Here is a 19,929-nt window from a genome sequence, read left to right as displayed (position 1 = left end):
AGCCGAGGCCTGTTGTCTTTCGCCTCTTTGCTGCGGTTGTGCACGTAGAAATAGGAAGCGGGAAGCACCAAGGCGTCAATCTCGAAGGGGAGCGCAACAGGGACGCCATCTTCTGTCACCCGGTGCTCAATTGCAGTGGAGGTGTAGTAGAGAGCTGCGATTGACGAGTCGTTCCTGTGTGCTGCGCAAATTTGATGCGATCGCCTTCTTGGTAGCTACGCTTGAGACCACGGTGTCTTGCTGTGTCACAGCAGCTACTGTTTCCTGGGCCAGAGCGGGACGGAAATACATCATTGGGGCGTCCTAGAATCGCTGACCGCAAGGTTGTCTAGATAGCGGGGCATCAGTGTTGACTTGGGTGGAACCATGCACGCTCTTAACGTCCGTAGTCGGTCCGCCGATCTGAGGTGGGCTCTAATAAAGGGGCCAAATGGTGCTGGAGACAGACGGTTGAGAGGCGCAAACAGCGCCTCTGACGTATTTTAGGATAGCCGAGAAACCCGGGTGAGCACACCTACATTTAGCCTGTCACTTCACTTCAAGTCTGATTTTCGGGCGTTTTCATTCAGCTACGGAGAGCGTTAGCCGTAGTTTGCAGGAGAAAAAAGCAAAGTCATGGGGCATAGGGCGTATATACGGCATCTAGAATGGGATCATGTTTTGCATTTAGCGCAGGATCATCTCTTTGAATCATTGGCATTACCGGTGGGAACATCGAATCCGTGTAAATGCCATCTGAACTATGATTTATCTGCTACGGAACTCCTCATTGACTTTAGTCCTGCATATGGTTAACGCCTGGCTTGCACTGCGCTGTGCGATGCATAATGTGTCCTTTGCAGCTTCAACAAATGACAATGTTATGTCAAAGACTTTCAACCATTTAGATGAGATCGATTGACACTCTGCGCCGTCCTCAAGTGACTATATGCGTGAACTCTTAGAATCTGGATGGGGGTTCACCTTATATCCATGCTCCGGGGACCTTGAGATTCGATATCTCTTGCTCTTCAACCATGTGCCAAAAGGCTCCCGCAAAGTCGTCGCTTATCTCAGACCACCAAAACTTCCACTGAGATGGACGTGCGCCAAAGTCGAACCTGATAAGGTGGAAAATGCCCCACCAGTTGTGCCTCTTTTCACCATGGCAGCTAAATTTGAGTCCGAAGTCCCGCACGATATCGAATACAGTCACATGGCGTTGGAATTCCTCTCGACCGTACCTCAGCAGGTCCACGCCGGCGACACGCAAGCACTCCAACCATAATAAAATTGAGGCCTCGCAGCGCTGAATGAGCCTGGGCATTGAATCTTGATCTCCCAGTTGGCAACAGAACGGGACTCTAAGGTCAGAAGACTGCTTTATCAGCCTGAGAAGCGGTGTCTCCAAAAACGGCCCGTGACTCCTTGCACTGGCTTGGCACAAGTCCTTCAGGCTGTGGCATCGTCCTATGGCATCCATACTTAACCGCAGCCATTCTTTCACTGAGTCTTCGTTTCCCAGTAATCCAATGATCCCAGCTAGGCCGTGAAGTAATGTTTCACCGTCATTAATGGAGATAGAAAGATCCATTGATGCTTTCGTCCAGTATCCATCTCGTTCCAGAGCAAAGCGAGTCATCGGTATAATATCGGTATTTTCCTTCCAGACAACTGGTCCATTCAAGACCAGACCGGTGGTAAGTTGCATTCGCTTCGTCAAGAATGCCTGCGAGTAGTACTCCTCATCAGGCCAGACAGAGCGTCTGATGTTTGTAAAAGACGCTAGAGGCCCCTTCCAATGGAACAGAAATGATATAAGCAAGGGCTCGTTCTGTTCGGTCTTTCCAATCAATTGCCGATAGGCATGAAGTCGTTGGTCTCCACACCAGGAATGAAACCCGGCAGCTACAACCACATCTTCGATGCGTATTTTGAGGGGAGGCACATGTGCATACTGTTGAGAGCGTGATAATCTCTCAAATATGGCTCGGGTTCCTCAGTGTGCTTACGATCGAAGATAAGAAGAGATCCAGGTATGCTTCCACTCCACAATCCAGAAGGAATGAGCAATTTTGCCATTGGCCACATTGGAGCGCCTCTTGGAATTTCCGGTTCAGTGATAATCTTAACCAGAGCAAGATGGTGACTTACCGGGAAGAAATTCCAGCCACACCTGAGCTCATCCCACGGGGTCGCCTGTCTCTGATCAAACTGCTTTACGAGCGCTCCAAGGTCGCCATTCTTTATGTTGTGTAACGCCATGATATAGCAGTCATAGCAGGGATTCATGAAGCTCCGCGTCCTCAACAGCTGCGACCAACCGACCTGACTCCTGTAGACCAGTGCCTCTATGACTTTGCCCGACCACCACGTGGGCAGGCTGATCTTGATTCTAGCTTTCGGCAAATAGCGAACCCTCGGTCGCCTTGTCGTAGATTTCCTCGTCCTTGCTTGCAGCGGCAGCGTCGCTTCCATTTGCTAATGGGGATTGATAAAGCTCCAGTTGAAGTGAGCCTGTAATGCAGGCAAGGCCAAATTCCCACCTTGACTTGGGCTTTTGGCTTCGTTCAATTTCACGGAATGAACGTTGCAGTGTCATGGTGCCGATTGGTGAATTTGGGATTCTATTCAGCCTTTGTGCTGACATGGCTTCGTAACTCTCGCCACTTGACGACTGTTCTGCTCTTACTTCCACGACCGGGGTAGGTGCGCCAAGAGAAGTATTATGTACGAAGCCAGGTATTTGAGATTCGAGAAGGTGTCTAAATGTGTGTTTCAGCATGTCTGGTTCCAAAACAAACTTTTGAGTCGAGCCTGACGAACTTCATATACATCTGATTGGCGACAGTGAGCAATTCGACAGAGTGCGAAAGCCGTTGCTCGATTCTCGCAATTCGATCCTTTTGGAGAACATGTCTGGCAAGAGAAACCTTCCTCCTAAATTTGCCAGATCTCTCAAGCTTTTTCGTCATGTCTTCGAGCATGTTTGCTAGCCCGAACAGACACTCCTGACAGTGCTGTCTCGCGTTTTGCAAGGGAGGGATCGACACTACTTCCGCAGTGATGCCGCGGCACTCTGACTGCTGCAAGCTCAATGACAGCACGTGAAGCTGTCCGAGTCGGATGTGTATCTCATCTGGAATGTCCTGCATGTCTTTAGTATGCCGCTCAATGTGGTCCCAGTGGTGATGATGGCGCCGGTTAGCTGGGTAATGCCGATAACGCTACCGACGATACCTAATACTTCAGCCATGAGTCAATGGCAGGCTGTATGGCACTTGCGGTGAAGTTCCTCCATGTGACAATTGGGCAAGCGTGGGATTCGTCACCAGTACGACACAGTGGTTGTTTGCAAAAGGCGAATCAGTTTGGCACCATCGTCTCTGCATTATTTTAGGCAGCCATTCCCGGTCTTCTTGGTTGATGATGCCTGAGGAATTCTTGGGTGAGCGCAGCAGTCAGCCTGCTTACTCCGGTGCAGTGTAACCCAGAAAATGAAGGTTCTTCGCGAAACACAAACCCGTGAATGGACAGTTCTTCTGCTGTGTAACAGAAAAAGAGGGTGTTCACGCATCACGCGCAACGAAAGGCTTGCTCACTCTGCCCCTTTAGTTCTACAAGTCGCCATCATTTCAGCTTCCTACAAAACAGTGTACTACAGGAAAACCTGCTGTGGCATGACCTACAGTAGGAGGATGTGTCATGTGATACCTTCCTTAGGGTACTCTCAACTGCACAACATCTTCCTGTGGAATGACCTATAAAACAACAGCGTAGTAATTATAATAAAACAATGTAAATGTTAACTGGATTTACCATTATTTCAGTATCACAAGTCAATCCGCCCAGGGTGATATCGGCATTTCTTCCTATTGAAACTTAGTTTAAAAACATACAAATTCAAATACAAGTAAAGAAGAAGGGCATAGATGAGGGCAGTGCCATTAAGTCCGCCTACAAAGACAGCAGCATGTATTAAATGAGGGAGAGAAGCTATGTATTATGGTTCCATCCGTGGAGCCATAACTCTCACTTAGATAGCTCATATACATTGCGGCACCAACAGCTTCGAATTTAGGGCAAAAGCAAGAGACTATGGTCTCGCACTCCTCCTTTTGAATCAAGCTTGATGGTCATCACACTACCCTCTAGAATGATTTTGCGCCCCCACCATATCCGTAGGGAGCCTTCGCTGGGAAGGAGCATCAGGCCCTCGCGTGATTGGATCTCAGGTGGTAAAATATAATTGGTTTTTGACAATGGGGTAACACATTCCCGTTTCCCCTCATCGATAACCTTCAGCTTCCCCTCATCGCCAGTTCGTGTCTGAACCTCTGTCATCTCCAGTCTTAACTTGGCGCACTCCTGGAAGGTCCACATCGCGATAAAAGATCCCCATCTTGTCTTTTCAGGGCTGATAAGCGGCCACACTTGTCATTGCAGAGCAAGAGACTTTGGCATCACAAAGTTGTCCGGAGCCGCAACACTTGAGAAGAAACGTCACATTACATGTCGTACGTCCACTCTCGACGAGCACCTGATTCGGGATATCTAGGTACGTGCGACAACCTTTAATTGATACCAGCGGCTAAGATTTGGCCTGAGATCCAATGGCGTCAGGTTACCTTAGTAGTTTCAACGGCAATTGGTATTGTTGTGTGTGCAAGAGGAATCATGGGTTGTTGCAGTCCCCGAACAGCGTGTACAGCACCATGTGTGAAGATAAGTCATGCTCGCACACGAGATGCAGTTCTTGCCCACAAGCATGACGTGGCGGTTGTTCATAGTTATGGCGGTGGTATGTGTAGCGGTGGATAGAGCGTGGGAATCCAAATAAGATTGCAGTACTCAACTCACCAGCCTTACCCAAGGATGCGGAGTCCTGCTGCTGTGATCTAATCTCACCATCAAGTCACTCAACAACGCGGGAGCCACATATTGCAGAGCGATAAAACTGCAATTCAGACATCTGGAAGTTATCAAATCCACGGCGATTGGTCCAATCACTCGTAACTATCTAGGTAGTCGCATCCATTGGTGGTCGCGGATTGATGGCGCAACACTACACAGGAAACGGTCTTAAATCCGAGTCATGATACGAGCTCAAGATAGTGACTTTACATGTACATCGCCACCCTGAAAACATCACGTGGGCATCTGCACTTTCAGTTGCAGCAACTGAGGACTGAAATTTCTATTAGCTTCCTGCACATGATGGGGATGCTCGTTTGGCCTGCAGAAGAGGACCCAGAGATGTCAAGCCCAATATTCCTCCTGTCACGCCAATGTCATGGAATATGGAACAGTGACTGGGACTGGTAAAACCCACAATCTTTGTATTCGAAGTGGGTGGGCATATGGGCAGGATCCTGATTGCAGAAAGACCCGGAGGGCATCATGTTTACAAGTGTCTACAACGCCCCATTCACCGTGGCCCCCATTCACTGGCACAAGGAAGTAAGCACACTTGGGATATGATCCAGGTATGACCACCTCCAACACTTCACTTAGTGCAGTGACTAGTAAAGGACTACCATAGTTTAATGCACGGACTCATAAGTGGCCTCGTGCTGCACGTTGTCTGATTTATATTTGTAGTCCTACCACAGCCTCCCTTCCCAATCAATCCCATGCGCCCCAACCATCAACACTTCCACTCTTCAGCAGCGGTGCTAAGATGTTTCCCCAAACCAAACCCGTTCTTGTGGCGCTTCTCTTGGCCTACCGGGCCCTGGCTGCGCCTACCAGCCATGATCAGCAAGACCAAGTTCAATCAGTCATCAACGCACTCAAGGTCCAGATCAAGGAGTTGAACCCCTCATGGAACCCTTCGATCATCGACTATGTCGAGTCAGCCCTCAAAGCGAATGGAGTCTTGGAGGCCGAACACATCACGGCCCTCAACCAGAAGATTGAGGTAAGCAAATGCCATTGATGCACCAACAACTTGATCACTACGGGCCATGTGTGCTTTTCAAAAAAACAAATACCTACAAATTGGTTGCTAACGGACAACCATCATAGGCGATGACCGCTGCCAAGGGCCTCGACACTGATGGAATTGCCGCCACGACCATCGAGTATCTCACTAGCAAGGGCGCTTTTGTGGAGCCTGAGGAGCAGGTCGTCGAGAACAAGGTCCTGTACCTCACGACCGACATGATCAATCAGGTTCTGGAGCAGGGAGGCGACGCAGTGAAGCGGGATTGCCCACACCCAGGAAGACTTTGTGGAGGATGCGTGATTCTGTAGGCGTCAGGGCCCACGGTCACTTGCACACTCAAGTCCACCATATGGACAAACGGCCGATGGCCAACGGTCTTCGATAAGATAGACCCCAATATGATCGAGCATCGTCTCAGCTACTTGCGATGGTGATTCTGCCTTTGCAATATCCCTACCAGGGGGAGGGGGGGTTTTCGTCAACATCGCACTACTATATCAATGGCATAGCGATATAATAGTGACATGCAATTAAGGTTTTGATATGCTTTTTTTATATATACATTGCATTATTTACACGTCACTAATATATAGTTATTCTTAACATACTGTGATATTATGTTAACTTTTTAATATAGGGGTAAAAAAAAACCTTTTTTTTTCCTCATCCTTAACCTAACTATTTATTTATTCTTTATTAGCTTAATTATTTATTATAAAAGGATTTATGAAATTATGGAAATATTTAAAAATAAAAATAAATTTAAAGTTAATAGGATTTAAACCAAAGCTTTTAATATAAAATTATAATAATATTAGCTAATATATAATTAATATTAATATAAAGTTAATATTAATATAATTTAAAGCTTTAATATAATTTCGTTTTAATAGTATTTTAATAGCCTTTTATTAGCATTTCATTAGAATTATGAAATTTTAATTAAATATCAAAACATGAGTGTATTGCGTGACCCAGTCAGAAACCCCCCTCCCCCCTGGTAGGTCTTCTTGACCGTGCCTACCTAGGTAATCCAACCAGTATCGCACTTGAAGTCGGGTATGCCTACGATGAGATGCTCTCATGATCACTGAGCAGTATGTAACATCTTGTTCTGGCAGGTGCAGAACCTGAGCACCCGGATGCCACCAACCTTATGTGGGCAGCTAGGAAAGACGAACATGTATCTTCCAGTAGCAATATTCGGCCACTTGAGCGACCCGGCGCTCCGAGCTCTGAGTCGTCCTTCGTGTATGCGCTCGTACGCTGCCGGTTAGTATGCAGGGGGTATACATCCTCAGAGATTTTGCTAGCTCAACTATAATACTTTTCCTGTCTTCCAAAACAGGCACCATTTATGTGTATACAAATTAGCGCAAAGTAGCTGCCAGTCGAGTCAGGTTGCTAAAGTCAAGAACGGAGCTAATGTAGATGGACTCTAGCCGCGCTAAGACGACGGCGGACGTGGCCATTGCCCTCTGTTCCATCGCATGAACTCGTATTGATATTGTATACCAGGTTCGAGTTGAGCAAGAGTGGTCTGGCTCGCTTATCAGATTTTCAGATCAGAACCGCACTACACCATAAGCTGATGCAAATGAGCCCTGCAGCTCTTGACTGTGGCTCTGCTCCCAAAGTTTCTTCTTCGTTTGACTTCACAAGGTTCTATTCCACTCCACAGAGCGGGCACCTCAGATTCAGCTGGTAGTTGGCCCTCGACTTTAGGAGGCCCTTGAGATCTGAGAAGCTTACATCAGAACCTTACATCGAGCTCTTTTCAGCGTTTTAACGCCTTTCTATATAGGTAAGCTCACAGACTTTGTCTGCGTTATGTACATCTGAATTGTTCTATGAGGATGAAAGTGATTTTGATAATCATGTATGAGTAGGGATGAGATGTACGAGGCGTTTAAGAACCTTTCGCTAGATATGCCCAATAATGACCTATAACCGATGTATGCTGACGGTTAAGCAACTATCGTCCGGATGCTACTCTTAAAACCAAGGTATATAGACAAGGGTTATGTCACCTCTGGTAGTACTACGTATACCCATGACGCCTTTTTTCCGTCGGGTCCTTGATTCTAGATCAATATCACATTGTGGAGCATCTTCAGAGCAAGCTCCCCAACTGACTTGTGTTTACCGTGTTGCTTCGGCGCACCAAATCCGAGGAATATTCGTATTTACACGCCGGCAGATAATGTGGTGAGACTGCCGAGCCCGCTGTTACTGACTGAAGATAACAACCCATCGAAATATGTGCTACTCGATGGCTTCCCGCTATGACAGGGGCTACAAGTAGGGACAGTGAAGAAAACACCAGTCCTGATGTTGTAGCCGTACGAGTGCTAAGTGCGAAAGGTTGCCATCCAGACTAGCTGCGTGAGAGTGTTCGTAGTTGATTTCATGGCTCACCAGAACTAGTTTGACGGATGTCATCGCATGTTTGATCCTTTCAAGAGTGCAAAGGCCGTTTCATAAAATTATACCTCGCATACTGGCGAGCTCATGCTGTAGTTTCCCGCTTAGAATGGGGCAAAATATTTGAACATCCCAGATCGCACCGGCCACGCATATTAACACAAATTGAATTTCACTTCCACAAAGGACCCTGGACGCGTGTGCCTATCACAGCGGCCCTCCTTTTGCGAAAGCACCAGGCCACCGGCTCGAGTTGAAATCCTTTTCCATGTGTCGCCTCTCCTGACTGACCGACACGACAGAAGCAATGCTGCCCATGGCGTGTTTCGGGCTTTCGACTTCCTCCACATCCGTCAATGTCCTCCGCGGCTCTGTTGGCTGACTTTGGTGGTCGCTGACTGAGCCTTTTCCGCCACTGCTCTTGCCGACGTCTCGCCTCCCGCCGTTGATCAACGTCATCCTGACGCCTTCGCTGTCGAAGAGATCCGGGTTCCGAGCCTTGACCACCTCGATGAGCTTGTTCAGGATGCTGAATTCGAGCTTCAGCTTGACGCTGTACACGAGGGCCTTCCAGCTTGTTTGCAGGTCGTAGAATCCGGAGAACTCGAGCACCAGGATGGAGATGTCGAGCGCCATGATCACGATGTTGATGGTTATAAGCCAGTACATGATCTTGCGGCCGTCAAGGTTCTTGTTGTTGGACTCGAATGCCAGGTGGCGTGCCTGGAGAAACCTCCACGATTCATGGATATAGACCGATGAAATGATCAATTCTTGGATGAAGAATATCGACAATTGGACCTTCTCATAGATCGAGTATGGCGTGACGAATGGTGCTCCATTGTCCGAGTTGACGCTGTAGAATAGGACGGCTATTGGAACATGGCAGACTATGGCGTCGAAGATGATCATGCCCAAGATGAAACGGAGCTTGCGCTGGTTGTGCAGTAGCAGGTGCAGTCGGGAGTAGAGCACCACACTCTGTCCAGTGACCATGCTTGACCATCCCACGAGGACCAATGAGACGTAGGTCAACCTCGAGGCAATACCAACCTTAGGATGTAGAAACTTGAGGAGGTAGCCGACTGCGTTAAAGGATATTCCGACCGTGGCCACAAGCATCGACCAGAAGTAAAGACCTCTGCGCTTCTTGAATATCGTGAATATAATGATGACCAACTCCAGCACATTGTAGAGTGCCAGAGAGATGAAGGCGGTGATCACAAAGAGGGCCGGTCCGCTGACCAGACTATCCCCAGCGATGCCACGATCGCTTCTTGGTATTGAGAACATGACAGAGGCAGGAAGCAAGAAACTGCTGTCATGTGGTTATCGGTGACGGACTGTCGATAATGGATATGGGTCGAGGTGCTCTGCTCTGAAAAGCTGCTCGTGGATCGTCGGTCGAGCGACTTTCCCAGAAGAGCACGAAGGAAGTGGAGCGAGGATACCTCGCAGGAACACAGCCAGGCTCCGAACCGAACTTTCTCGGGAGGTGATCAATAATAACTATCTGTCCCCCTGGGCAAAGCTTGGGCCCGAATACACGTACTAACAGAAGCTTTTGCATGGTTGGTTAGACTTTGAGCAGCGCCACCAGTGCCCACCTCCCGCACTCAGGCCGGAGAGGCCTCGGAATGATTCGGGCGCCGCATGGCCTACACACACACCCACGGCAATGACTCAAGCAAGCACCCACTACGAGCACCATGCTGGTGGTCTCAAACTTGTTTGTCCCTAGGGACTGAGACAGCCGCCGAGACGGCTGGGGGGCGGCAGTTTCTAGACGCATCCAAGGCCGGCGAGTGTAGCTTGCCCCAACGGCAGGATCAGATTCCCGGGACCCTTGGCCCATGTCACTTGGCAGTTCATCTTGCCGTAGGGGGTTGCATTTCCCATCATGATATGATACTGTTTCATTTGCCGTTAATGCTGTGTGGTGGAAATGAACCACATGCCTTCACCGAGCACTAGAGTGTGGTTCCCCTGAGCTGAAGCCGCACTTTAAACATGGGTTCAGATGCGTCTCGATTGTATATTGAGATGATAGATGTTGACGAACTCGAGCAGGCACTAGCCAGGTGCAGTAATGGTAGAGAATCTTAACAGTTCTGGTATACACCACTCTGTTGAAGAAAAGCTTTCTTGTTCGGTCACACGCACATCAGCTGCATGTTGTACATAAAAGGCTGCGAGCGGTAGGACCGCCGTGAAAAGGTCTCTCTTTCGTCCCAATTTTGAAGAACCAATGCATGCTTTCCTCGAGCCGCCGATGACGAGAGATTCATTTGGCACTGAGTCAATGGGGCGAAGGAAAGCATGCAGGAATGGAACATAGAGATGGATATTCGGTTACCAACGAGTCGAGTCGCTTCCCGTGCTCCACTGCTTCTGGCCAAGCTACGTCGATCAAAGGATCTGGGGAAACCTTATCTGAACAACATCCGGGTCCCGCTTAGTCCTGAAACCTTCGCTAGGGCGATGAACGGATCACTAGGGTTCCTTCCTTGCCCCCAACCGGATAGGTGGCTAACTATTGAGCCAGGGCTCGTAGGGACCATCTTGCCGACTTCTGCGACCGAGAGGGGGTTCTTGGCGATGCGTACGACGCTCTTCGTGCGGCAGCGGGTGAGGGGAAAGATGCTATATGAGAAGTGGTAAGGGCTGCAAAGATCCCATGCGATAGGTCTTTGATCTTCATCCTGGCCCTTCTTCTCTATCGAGGAGGCCACCATTCCACCGCAACCCTTGGTCGTGGAGTATGCCGAACGAGGCACACCACACGCTTGAGGTGTGCCAAGGTGTATTTGGAAGACAGCCATTAAAGATCGACGAGAACGTCCGGCCGTTACGTGTAACATCAACCGCAAGGGGGATGAATCAGAGCCGTCTCCCCAAGCGCTTCCCTGCGCCAGTTTGTCGGATCATCCGACCGCTTGCGAGGGGTTCCAGAGTCCAGACACATCGCCACGGTGGCCGTGGAAGGGACCGGGTCCCCATCTCGAGTTCCTGCGGGGAGGGATTCCCTCCCAGCGGGCCGTCAGCTGCCGGCAAGGATGCAGCCGAACCTTGTGCCAGTATTCTCCGGTTTACCTTACCCGCCAGGGCCCCCAGCACGCCTGCGCTCCAACAAGAGTGGTCTATTGATGCCCAAGACCTCTTCCCCTGGTCACAACGGCAAATCACCCAGTCGGAGGCGTTCAATGGCACCCGTCGGAGCATGCGGGAGCAAGCGTGTATCCTTGACTTTGAGTGCGCACAGAGCCTATAGTGCCAACTGGCCCGTCATAGCTGACTTGCTCCAAACCTTGACTTAATATGCTTCGCACGGCGCTCCCTCCTCAGGCGTGCTTATTTATCATTCCATGCCTTGTGGCGAGGAGAGGCCTTGTTCTGTGTCTCGTCCCGACGTTGGCCCGGGATTGCGTGCTGTAATTACCGTAACTCTAACCGTAAAATGGCTGAAAAGTGAAAGAAAAAAAAAAAAAACAGCATTCTGAACCAGACGCGAGAGGGGAAGCAAAAGGTAAACATAACACTGCATTCTGCCAGGCCTCATTTTTGTATCCTTCGAGGACATCTGATTCCATCGATCCGTGGCTGTATGCCATCTCATCTGTCGACATGACTATCTTGCAGCATATGTGCTCTCAGGATGACCCTGACAATGACACCAGGAGGCCAAGGCCCGCAAGAATAGTCAAGTCCAGACCAAGCACGAAAGGAAAAGAGCCCGCCGTGGCGCAAGCGAGCGGACACGAGCCAGAACCCAGCCAGGTGATTAAAGCGAAGCTGCCCCCCTCCCCCCGACGTGATTGATCGTGGATTTGAGACGTATCAAGAACTCGAATACTAACCCGCACGCACGGGAAGGAACCCAAGACTGCCGACTCCAAGTCCATCGGGGAGCTCTTCTCGCCGACTCGGCCCACCTTGAGGGCTCGGCTGTCGTCGTGGTCCATTCGGCAGAAGGCTCAGGCGCCCACTGCCGAAGCCATTCCAGACATGACCAATAACAGACTGCTCCGCGTGCGCTCCTCCGAGCCCATCCGCCGCCCTCCCACCCCGGCACACGACCCAGCGGCTGGGCCGGAGGTGAGGCCCACCCTGAGGACTCGCTTCTCTGCCTGGTCCCTTCACCAGAGGACTGGGGAGGGTCTTGCTGTCTTGCAAAGAGTCTCCCCGTCGTACCAGGCTTTCTTCCCGTCCGGCAGACTGGTTGTGGGAGAGAGATGAGAGGTGAGAGATGGTACATACCTGACACAGGGAAACAACATCAACTTGCGAGGAAGTGTTCGAATTGTCGGAATTTGCTGCGTGGGTAAAGGGGACAAAACAGCTGGCGTCAAAATCGAGTCTGGCTCCTCAAATTCAATCCGGGGCTCCTTTCTTGGTAGATAGATTGTAATTCAGAATGGCTTTGTTCTTTTGCTCTAAAGATCAAAAACAGTCGACACCACCCAACTCCTGCTCTTTTCGGTCTATAGGTATCCTTTTTCCTTTGCCAGTTTGCGCCCTATTAACCACAAATCAGTCTATCATCAAAGGTGAAGCCCAGCTAAAATTCTAAGGATCACGCCGCTGCGGCGCTTACTGCAGCAGCGACCGGCTGCGTATCAGCGCCCATTTCGACTTCGTTCTCCATCTCGCTCTCCCCTTCGACGGCCTCGGGCTTTCCGTGCTCGCCTTCGTGCCCGGACTCGCCGCCCATGCCCACAATATCGATCCATTTCCACTGGTCGACGACGCCGTTCCCGCTCCTGTCGAAAATGGCCTTATCGTCCTGGATGCCATCGTCGACACCCCCGTCCTCAGCGCCAGACCGACTGCTGGTCTCCACAGCACCCAGCTTCGCGCCCGTGTCGGTGCCCTCGACCAGGTCGCCGAACCAGGTCCGGGCCACAGGCACGCCGTTCGTCCGCAGGAGCTGCACACATGCCCGCACGTTCAGCCTCAGCGCCCTCTCCGGCTCGTCGGACCCGAACACCTTCTTGGTCAGCCAGGGGAACAGCACAGCAAAGTCGCTCTGGTTCAGATGCGCGCTGTTGACGACGTAGAAGAAATTTGGCTCCGGCAGCCGGACGCCCGAACCAGGGCGCTCGAATGCTGAGGCCTTGACGATGGGGGCGCTGGGATCTGGCGAGAGGATCCGACACTTGGCGTGTAGGTGCTCGGTCCACTTGACGAAGGCCTCGGACTCGACAGCGAGGATGGCGGACCCGCCTGGTGCCGTTGGGACGTTGTCTGCGTATGCTGGCAGTGGTAGGCGATACAGAGCCGCGGTGGTAGGCGAAATCAGCGGAAAACACCACATATCGAGCAAGATAAGGAGGTTTGCTGGCGTTATCTGTGCCCGTATACGGGTGCCTGGTGCAGGCACGAAGAGGGGCTCGTCCAAGTCCTTGAGCTCGGGTGCACCGGCATAGTATGTGGATTTCAGGAACTGCACCACCGTTGCCGCGCCGAACGAATGCCCGCTGAACATGATAGACCCTGGCTCTTGCACATTCATCTTCGTCGCGAGCTGGCCGAGACATTCTGTCGGTGTGCTGGCGTTCAAGTTCTTGATGGGCAGCCCGCTGTCGATGTCCAATATAGCCTCATGTATCAGTCCAAGCTCCCAGAGCCTTAATTTCAACTGCTTGTTTCTCGCATCCCATGTTTCTTGGTTTTGCTCATGCGGGATCTTGATGTACGGGACTGTGCGCCTGGTGTTTTCGCAAAGAATCTGTCCTGAGCGGCGGGGTCTCGGATGAACGACACGGCTGCACTTCCGTCGCGATGTTCCGGGCATATCGCCACAACTCCGTGTGAGGCCATAGAGCCGGCCACATGGGAGTATGCGTTGCGATTGCCGCCGAGCCCGTGGGAGAAGATCATGGTAGGCCATCGCTTGTTCGGAATGTGCTCGGGCTCGAGGATGGTAGCATTCTTGTGGACGGGTATTGTGGTATAATGTACATGGCGTGGGAGAAACCTGCCAAGGTGAAGGCGTTAGCAAGTGGACACTGGCAGGACGAGTAGGGAACCACACTTACGAGAGAAGCTCAGACGTGAAGGCACCAAAGCCAAGGAATTTGGTATAAGCTGTGACGTGACTTCGTTGAGGGGCTGGCAGCCATGTGATCCTCTTTCCCTTGCTGTCTGGCTGGGCAGGGTAGAAGATGCGGAACTGGACGGTCGGAATGTCCGCGGCATGGGAAGGGGCTGAGCTCGGCGCATGGAGGTCGGCGATTGGGATCTCGACATCGGCGGTGCCAACTTTGTAGGGGCCTGTGTACTCTGGTAGAGTGGGCACAGGGTTGACTTTGTTGAGATAGTACGACATTCGCTCCGAGTAGGCCGCCTTGTCTGCCTTTGTCGTTGGGGGCGTCATGTCGCTGTTGGTGTCGGTGTCGCTGACCCGGAGTGCGCGGTCCGAGCCACTCGATCGCCGAATCGCAGGGGGAACAGATGTATGGTTATCGACAGGAGATCTAAATGAAGAGACGCTATCGATGTTGCAAGTCTGTCCGTCACATGAGGCCGCAGCGCATCCGGGAGATCCTCGTCGAAGGGGGAAAAGAGTCTCGAGGGTTCGAGAGGCTTGCAATTGCTCCGAGGCGACGTCTTGGACGCCGAGGTTCTAGTCTAGACGAGGTCTACTGTTACAGAAATTTGAAATGAGGCTAATCGACCAAGCAAATAAATATGATGTGGCAGGGAATAGAAGTATCGGCAGAGGGGTGGTGAGCAACCAGGCGAAGGAAAAGTGAAGGAGGCGCAGACGTTGAATGGCACCGAGGCTTTGGCCCCTTCCCTGCCCCTGGAACCAAGTCCGCAAAGCCTCGAAACTGTCGGCTATAATTGGAGACACCAGCCTCCGCGGCCAATCAGTGGCCCTATTGAAACTTAATCGCGTGTCCGGTTACCGTTTTCGGACTACGTCATGTGCCTTTCACGGCTTCTAGCACAACCCGACCGTCTGGAACGTCATTATGTTTTGATTATCTGCTGGACAGGAATTGGTTTCTTCTCCACATATTCGGCTGCGATTCACATTGCCGAGGCTCACACGAATTCCATACCTGTGCAGCACATGTGTCACCTTTCGGTAGACTCGGACATACTATTTCAACTTCAAGGGCCGGCTGTCGCCGGCCACATTCGGAAGAATACTGGAACTCGGAGTACCCAAATATGACGAGAACCTTTCAGCAGCCAAAGCCGACGTCAAGTAACAATTAGGCGCTGAACCGTGCTTCGGTCCGGTCCGTGGATCCGACTCCACGATGATCTTATGCCGTATACTGCATGCAGGCCGGTGGAGTTGGGTACTGGCTAAGGATCGGCGGAATTCTCGCTTCTGTAGACCAGTTTGATCATGACACATGTACTCAATGAGATCGTCTGATTGGGAATGTCTCATTCAGGGATATGTGGTGCAATCGACCTATATGCTCCGGTCTTACTGCACAAGCGCAGGAGTTGGTTGACACACCAGCTAGCTGAGTCGGCAGTGAGATGCATCACCCGCACGTTCTAGAAGCTTCGTCATAGGCATTGTTCTATGGTTGGTGTTGGAAAAGTTGGTAAGTCAAATTCATACAAGGGTTTCCCCATAGCAAGTCTTTAAACGGCGCAACGTACTTGGTCTCGGAGGAAGCCTTTACTACCCCGATGTTTAGCAAAGACAACCCTCAACGGATCCTGACACACACATGCATCTCATCTATAACTCTTATGGTATGAATAACTTGTTACCAGGGGGAAGGGAGTTTTGGACATCATGGCGACAGTATCGTACTTATGTTTAAAAAAGACATGGTCATACAATCAATATTCCAGCATTTTCTTGCCCTTCTATCATGCCGTTAAAAATTGCAGTGTTCATAGCGCAACTTTGACTAATGCTGTTGAAAGAAGACAATTAAAGACCTAATTTTCAGGGTTTAGCGAATCAAGTATGTTCTCAAACCTGATAGATAGTCAAGACCTTTCCCACCGACCAAAACCCTGGGAATATTACTAAAATCTAAGGTCTTGCCGTCCACCACATACTCAGTCCAAGCATCAATAACTTGATGTAGCCCATCCACTTCGGAATGATGCGGACGAACTTGGATGAATTCATAATGGGCCCCGCTTTCTCGCAATAGCGCGCATACTCCGGGACACAGCTCGACGAGATGATGTCCCTCCTGGAGATCGCCAACCTCCTCGACTGTCCGAGTCGTGCCGTTAGACCCGTCCAGATGCCCGTCTCTTGTGAACACCCCGCGATTCACCGCAGGCCGGATAATTTTTAAGAGATTTTTTTCGCCGTCTAAAATATTTTCAAAGCTCACAGACGGATCCAGCCGGTCGATCTTGCGCGATGTAGCCGGAAGATGTCTCCCGCGCACGGCTTTGTAATTGGGCCATGGAACACTCCAGTCCGCAGACCAAGATGGAAGATTCGGGACCACGGGTGAGGACTTGATCAAGGACCAAAAGAATGCTAGTCCGTGCTGCTCTATAAAGAACTTCGAGTACCTGGCGTACACTTGAGCCGTACTCAGACCGTAGTTGGCAACAAGCTCGGGAAACCTGCCCTCCTCGAGCCCCCTGGCGATACTAATAACTCCAAAGATCTTGTCCCGGGGTTCGGAACAATGCCTGTCGCGCGTTTCGATGAGGACGTCAAGAAGATGAGACTTTTCAGGGCGCATGATCTTCTTGCGCAGCATAAGGTAGAAGGGTCCGAGAGTCAAGGCACCAAGGCTATCGCTGGGAAGCAAGGAGAGTGAATGTAATGCCCTCATGGCGGACGTTGACTTTGAGCCGCACATGATGACGATGCTGCGAACGTCTGGTAGCGATACCTCCTGCAAGACCCAGACCCGCTGAAACCATCGGCGTGAGAAGTACTCAGTTGCAGCGTCCAGGACTTGCTGGTCTGGGAGGGATGCGGCATGGCCATCCGGTGCCTGTCCGGGCCCACTGCCAAACAGAACAGACCACAATTGACTACAACGAAAAGATACGTTGTGGCTCAGGACGCCCAATCGATACCAGAAATTTTCGAGCCCTGCAACGAGCTGCCCTCTGTCGGGGGCCCATGCTCGGCCCTCAGTGTCCAACAGGTCGGCCCAACCCGAGTTTGTGGGTAATACGAGATCCTTTGGATGGACGCTGTTCATCCAGTTGAAAAGCCTGTCGCTCTCCCGTGTCGCCTCTCCAGTGTATGCGATAACCTTGTTGGCAGACATGTATATCCTGCTCATGAGAGAGACCTGATGAGTCCGGTCGACATCACTGTGCTGGTCTATACATATCGCGTCGATCCAGACCAGCCGGCGCTTCTTTTGGTGTCGCAGCTGTCTGAGGACCCTGACGCAGTTTCTGGTCACGTAGCTTTGCGACCGCTCGTTAATTATGTAGACTTTCTCCGTCGCTGCTGAATCGCCCTTCTCATCTGCCCATGTGTACGATATGGCATCGTAGCTAGGGCCCCACAATAAGTTTGAGTGAATGATGCGCCCCTGGACCATGCCAAAGTGATCGTCATAATAGCCGGAACCTCCGTCAGGGTAAATTTCAAATAACCTGATATCGTGGTCGCCCCTCCATTTTGGATAGTTGTAAGGCCTGATCTCGTTCGAGTCATCTCTTAAGCTGAAAATGGGATGGCTCCTCGGTGGCGGGTCCTGCTTCTTACGATCTGGATGGAGCTGAGGTTCTGTTGATCTATGTTTTCTGATCTCGCATGCAAGGTTGGACGCCCGGTAAACGAATCGGCGGGAGGCGTCCGCTGTTGTGGTGAACGGCAGTAAGACGGGCCATGCGCAAATCTGCGCACCCGAGCGGACAGTTCTAAAAGCATTGGGCTCTCTGCGAATGAGGTCCAACACTATCTGGATTATGGAAATGATGATGACGGCCACCCAGATGACTGGTGACAAGGCGAATACCAATACGGACAGCAACGGGCCGATGAGGTCCTGCAGCCACGATGGCTCTACATAAGGACGTAACCCCATCCTCCGTATCGAATGGCTGGCTTAACTTTGATGATAGTGGGGCATAGAGCGCACAGGGTGAGGGCCGAAGTTGTCAAATAATAGCGTTGGATGCTTTTTCTATTAGGCTAGCTAACGTCTATTCAACGGGAGGGAAGGCCCCTATTTATAGTTATTATCCTCCATACAGTGGCAAACGTATGGGGAAAAGGATATTCCGTATTAATAATAGCCTAGATATCTAGAATATTCCAACAGCCCCCCTTAAACTAATTCCCTTTTATTTATTTTATTTTATATATATAAGGGATTTAGTTTATAAAAGAGGAATATTTAGTTATATAATAAGAAAACCTTATAAAAGGGGAAAAACTTACTTATTAAGTGTTTATATATTTAGGTAAAAAACCTAAAAATTTGCTATTACTTAAACTTAAACTTATAGCTAGTAGGGTATTATATATTAAATTATGGTTTTATATGAGATTTACTAGTTATTTTATAATGGCTACGGTATATTATGGTATTTTTATATATTAAAGTCATACGTTATTTTATTTATATTATATATATTATGGAAATATGTTTTCTGTTTAAAATTAAATATATATAAATGCAGTGTAGGTATATTGTAACTATATGTATATATGGTATATATAGGCCGTATAAGTAATGCTTATTTTTTAGGAAAAACCTTTATTATTTTAGTTATTTCTTTTAAGGGAAAACCTCCAGTATTTAGGATAATATTATATATATATATATATATATAATTGAGTTCGCTTTATTTATTTATATATTTTATAAGTGGAGGAAAAAATCTTAATCCTAGTTATTAAAGAGTAAATACCTTAATTTATTTTGCGTGTATTATAATATAGGTGGAAAATCTCTTTATTCTTTGGCTTAATATTTTTATATTATTTTTTTATTAAACTATACTTTTCTTTAAACTTTCTATAGTATAGTTTATTTATTGGTTTTATAAGCTAGTTTGTTAAATTTTGCTTAGAATTTATATGTTTTAATATTACTTTATTATTTTCTATTGCTTTTCTTATATAATGATATGCAATATTTATATATTTAGTTTTTTTATAAAATAAGGTATTTTTAGCTAATTTCTTAGCCTTATTATTATTTATATATATAATAAGAAGCTTGAAATTAAAGCCAATATTTAAATTATTATTAAAATATTTAAGTAAATTATATAAATATTTAGCTTCTTTTATAGCTTTTCTTAAAGCTATATATTCTGCTTTTATAAAGGAAAGTGCTGGTGTTTTTTATAGTTAAGAATTTTAGCTTATAGGATTTATTTTATTATTATTATTATTATTATTAATATTATATAGGCTAAATATATAACTAAAGGTACTTTTTTTAATAAATATATTATTACCTTAGTTTAAATTTGTATAGCTTATTAATTGTAAATTATTTCCAGAGTAATTATATACTTTAAATATATATGGGAATTTATATATATATCTTTATATTTTATTTAATTCTTTTATATGCTTTAATCCTAGGTTTGCTATATATTTAGCTAACTTATTTATAGAATAAGTTAAATCTAGCCTTATTTTTAAGCTA

The 19,929-nt window shown here is 48.6% G+C and overlaps 5 protein-coding genes across 5 annotated transcripts; 2 read left to right on the top strand and 3 right to left on the bottom strand.

Moving 5' to 3' along the window:
- Window positions 1-5,659: 5,659 nt before the first annotated feature.
- Window positions 5,660-6,234, top strand: INS49_014953 (uncharacterized protein; the record flags this gene model as incomplete). Its single annotated transcript, XM_043175640.1, has 2 exons — window positions 5,660-5,899; window positions 6,007-6,234. The coding sequence occupies 2 exons, from the start codon at window positions 5,660-5,662 to the stop codon at window positions 6,232-6,234; spliced, it is 468 nt and encodes a 155-aa protein (XP_043020597.1).
- A 2,323-nt stretch (window positions 6,235-8,557) lies between these two features.
- Window positions 8,558-9,643, bottom strand: INS49_014952 (uncharacterized protein; the record flags this gene model as incomplete). The annotated part of the gene is made up of 1 exon (XM_043175639.1): window positions 8,558-9,643. The coding sequence occupies one exon, from the start codon at window positions 9,641-9,643 to the stop codon at window positions 8,558-8,560; it is 1,086 nt and encodes a 361-aa protein (XP_043020596.1).
- A 2,331-nt stretch (window positions 9,644-11,974) lies between these two features.
- Window positions 11,975-12,586, top strand: INS49_014951 (uncharacterized protein; the record flags this gene model as incomplete). Its single annotated transcript, XM_043175638.1, has 2 exons — window positions 11,975-12,127; window positions 12,224-12,586. 2 exons carry the CDS (start codon window positions 11,975-11,977, stop codon window positions 12,584-12,586), a joined length of 516 nt encoding a protein of 171 aa, XP_043020595.1.
- Window positions 12,587-12,923: 337 nt separating this feature from the next.
- On the bottom strand, window positions 12,924-14,726 carry INS49_014950 (uncharacterized protein; the record flags this gene model as incomplete). The annotated part of the gene is made up of 3 exons (XM_043175637.1): window positions 12,924-13,929; window positions 14,052-14,327; window positions 14,389-14,726. 3 exons carry the CDS (start codon window positions 14,724-14,726, stop codon window positions 12,924-12,926), a joined length of 1,620 nt encoding a protein of 539 aa, XP_043020594.1.
- Window positions 14,727-16,364: 1,638 nt separating this feature from the next.
- On the bottom strand, window positions 16,365-18,351 carry INS49_014949 (uncharacterized protein; the record flags this gene model as incomplete). Its single annotated transcript, XM_043175636.1, has 2 exons — window positions 16,365-16,553; window positions 16,678-18,351. The coding sequence occupies 2 exons, from the start codon at window positions 18,349-18,351 to the stop codon at window positions 16,365-16,367; spliced, it is 1,863 nt and encodes a 620-aa protein (XP_043020593.1).
- Between the last annotated feature and the right edge of the window lie 1,578 nt (window positions 18,352-19,929).

The sequence above is a fragment of the Diaporthe citri genome (genome assembly GCF_014595645.1).
Source record: "Diaporthe citri strain NFHF-8-4 chromosome Unknown scaffold_8, whole genome shotgun sequence".
Lineage (NCBI taxonomy): Eukaryota > Fungi > Ascomycota > Sordariomycetes > Diaporthales > Diaporthaceae > Diaporthe > Diaporthe citri.
The sequence above is the reverse complement of the archived record's forward strand: the minus strand, read 5'-3'. Positions and strand labels throughout refer to the sequence as shown.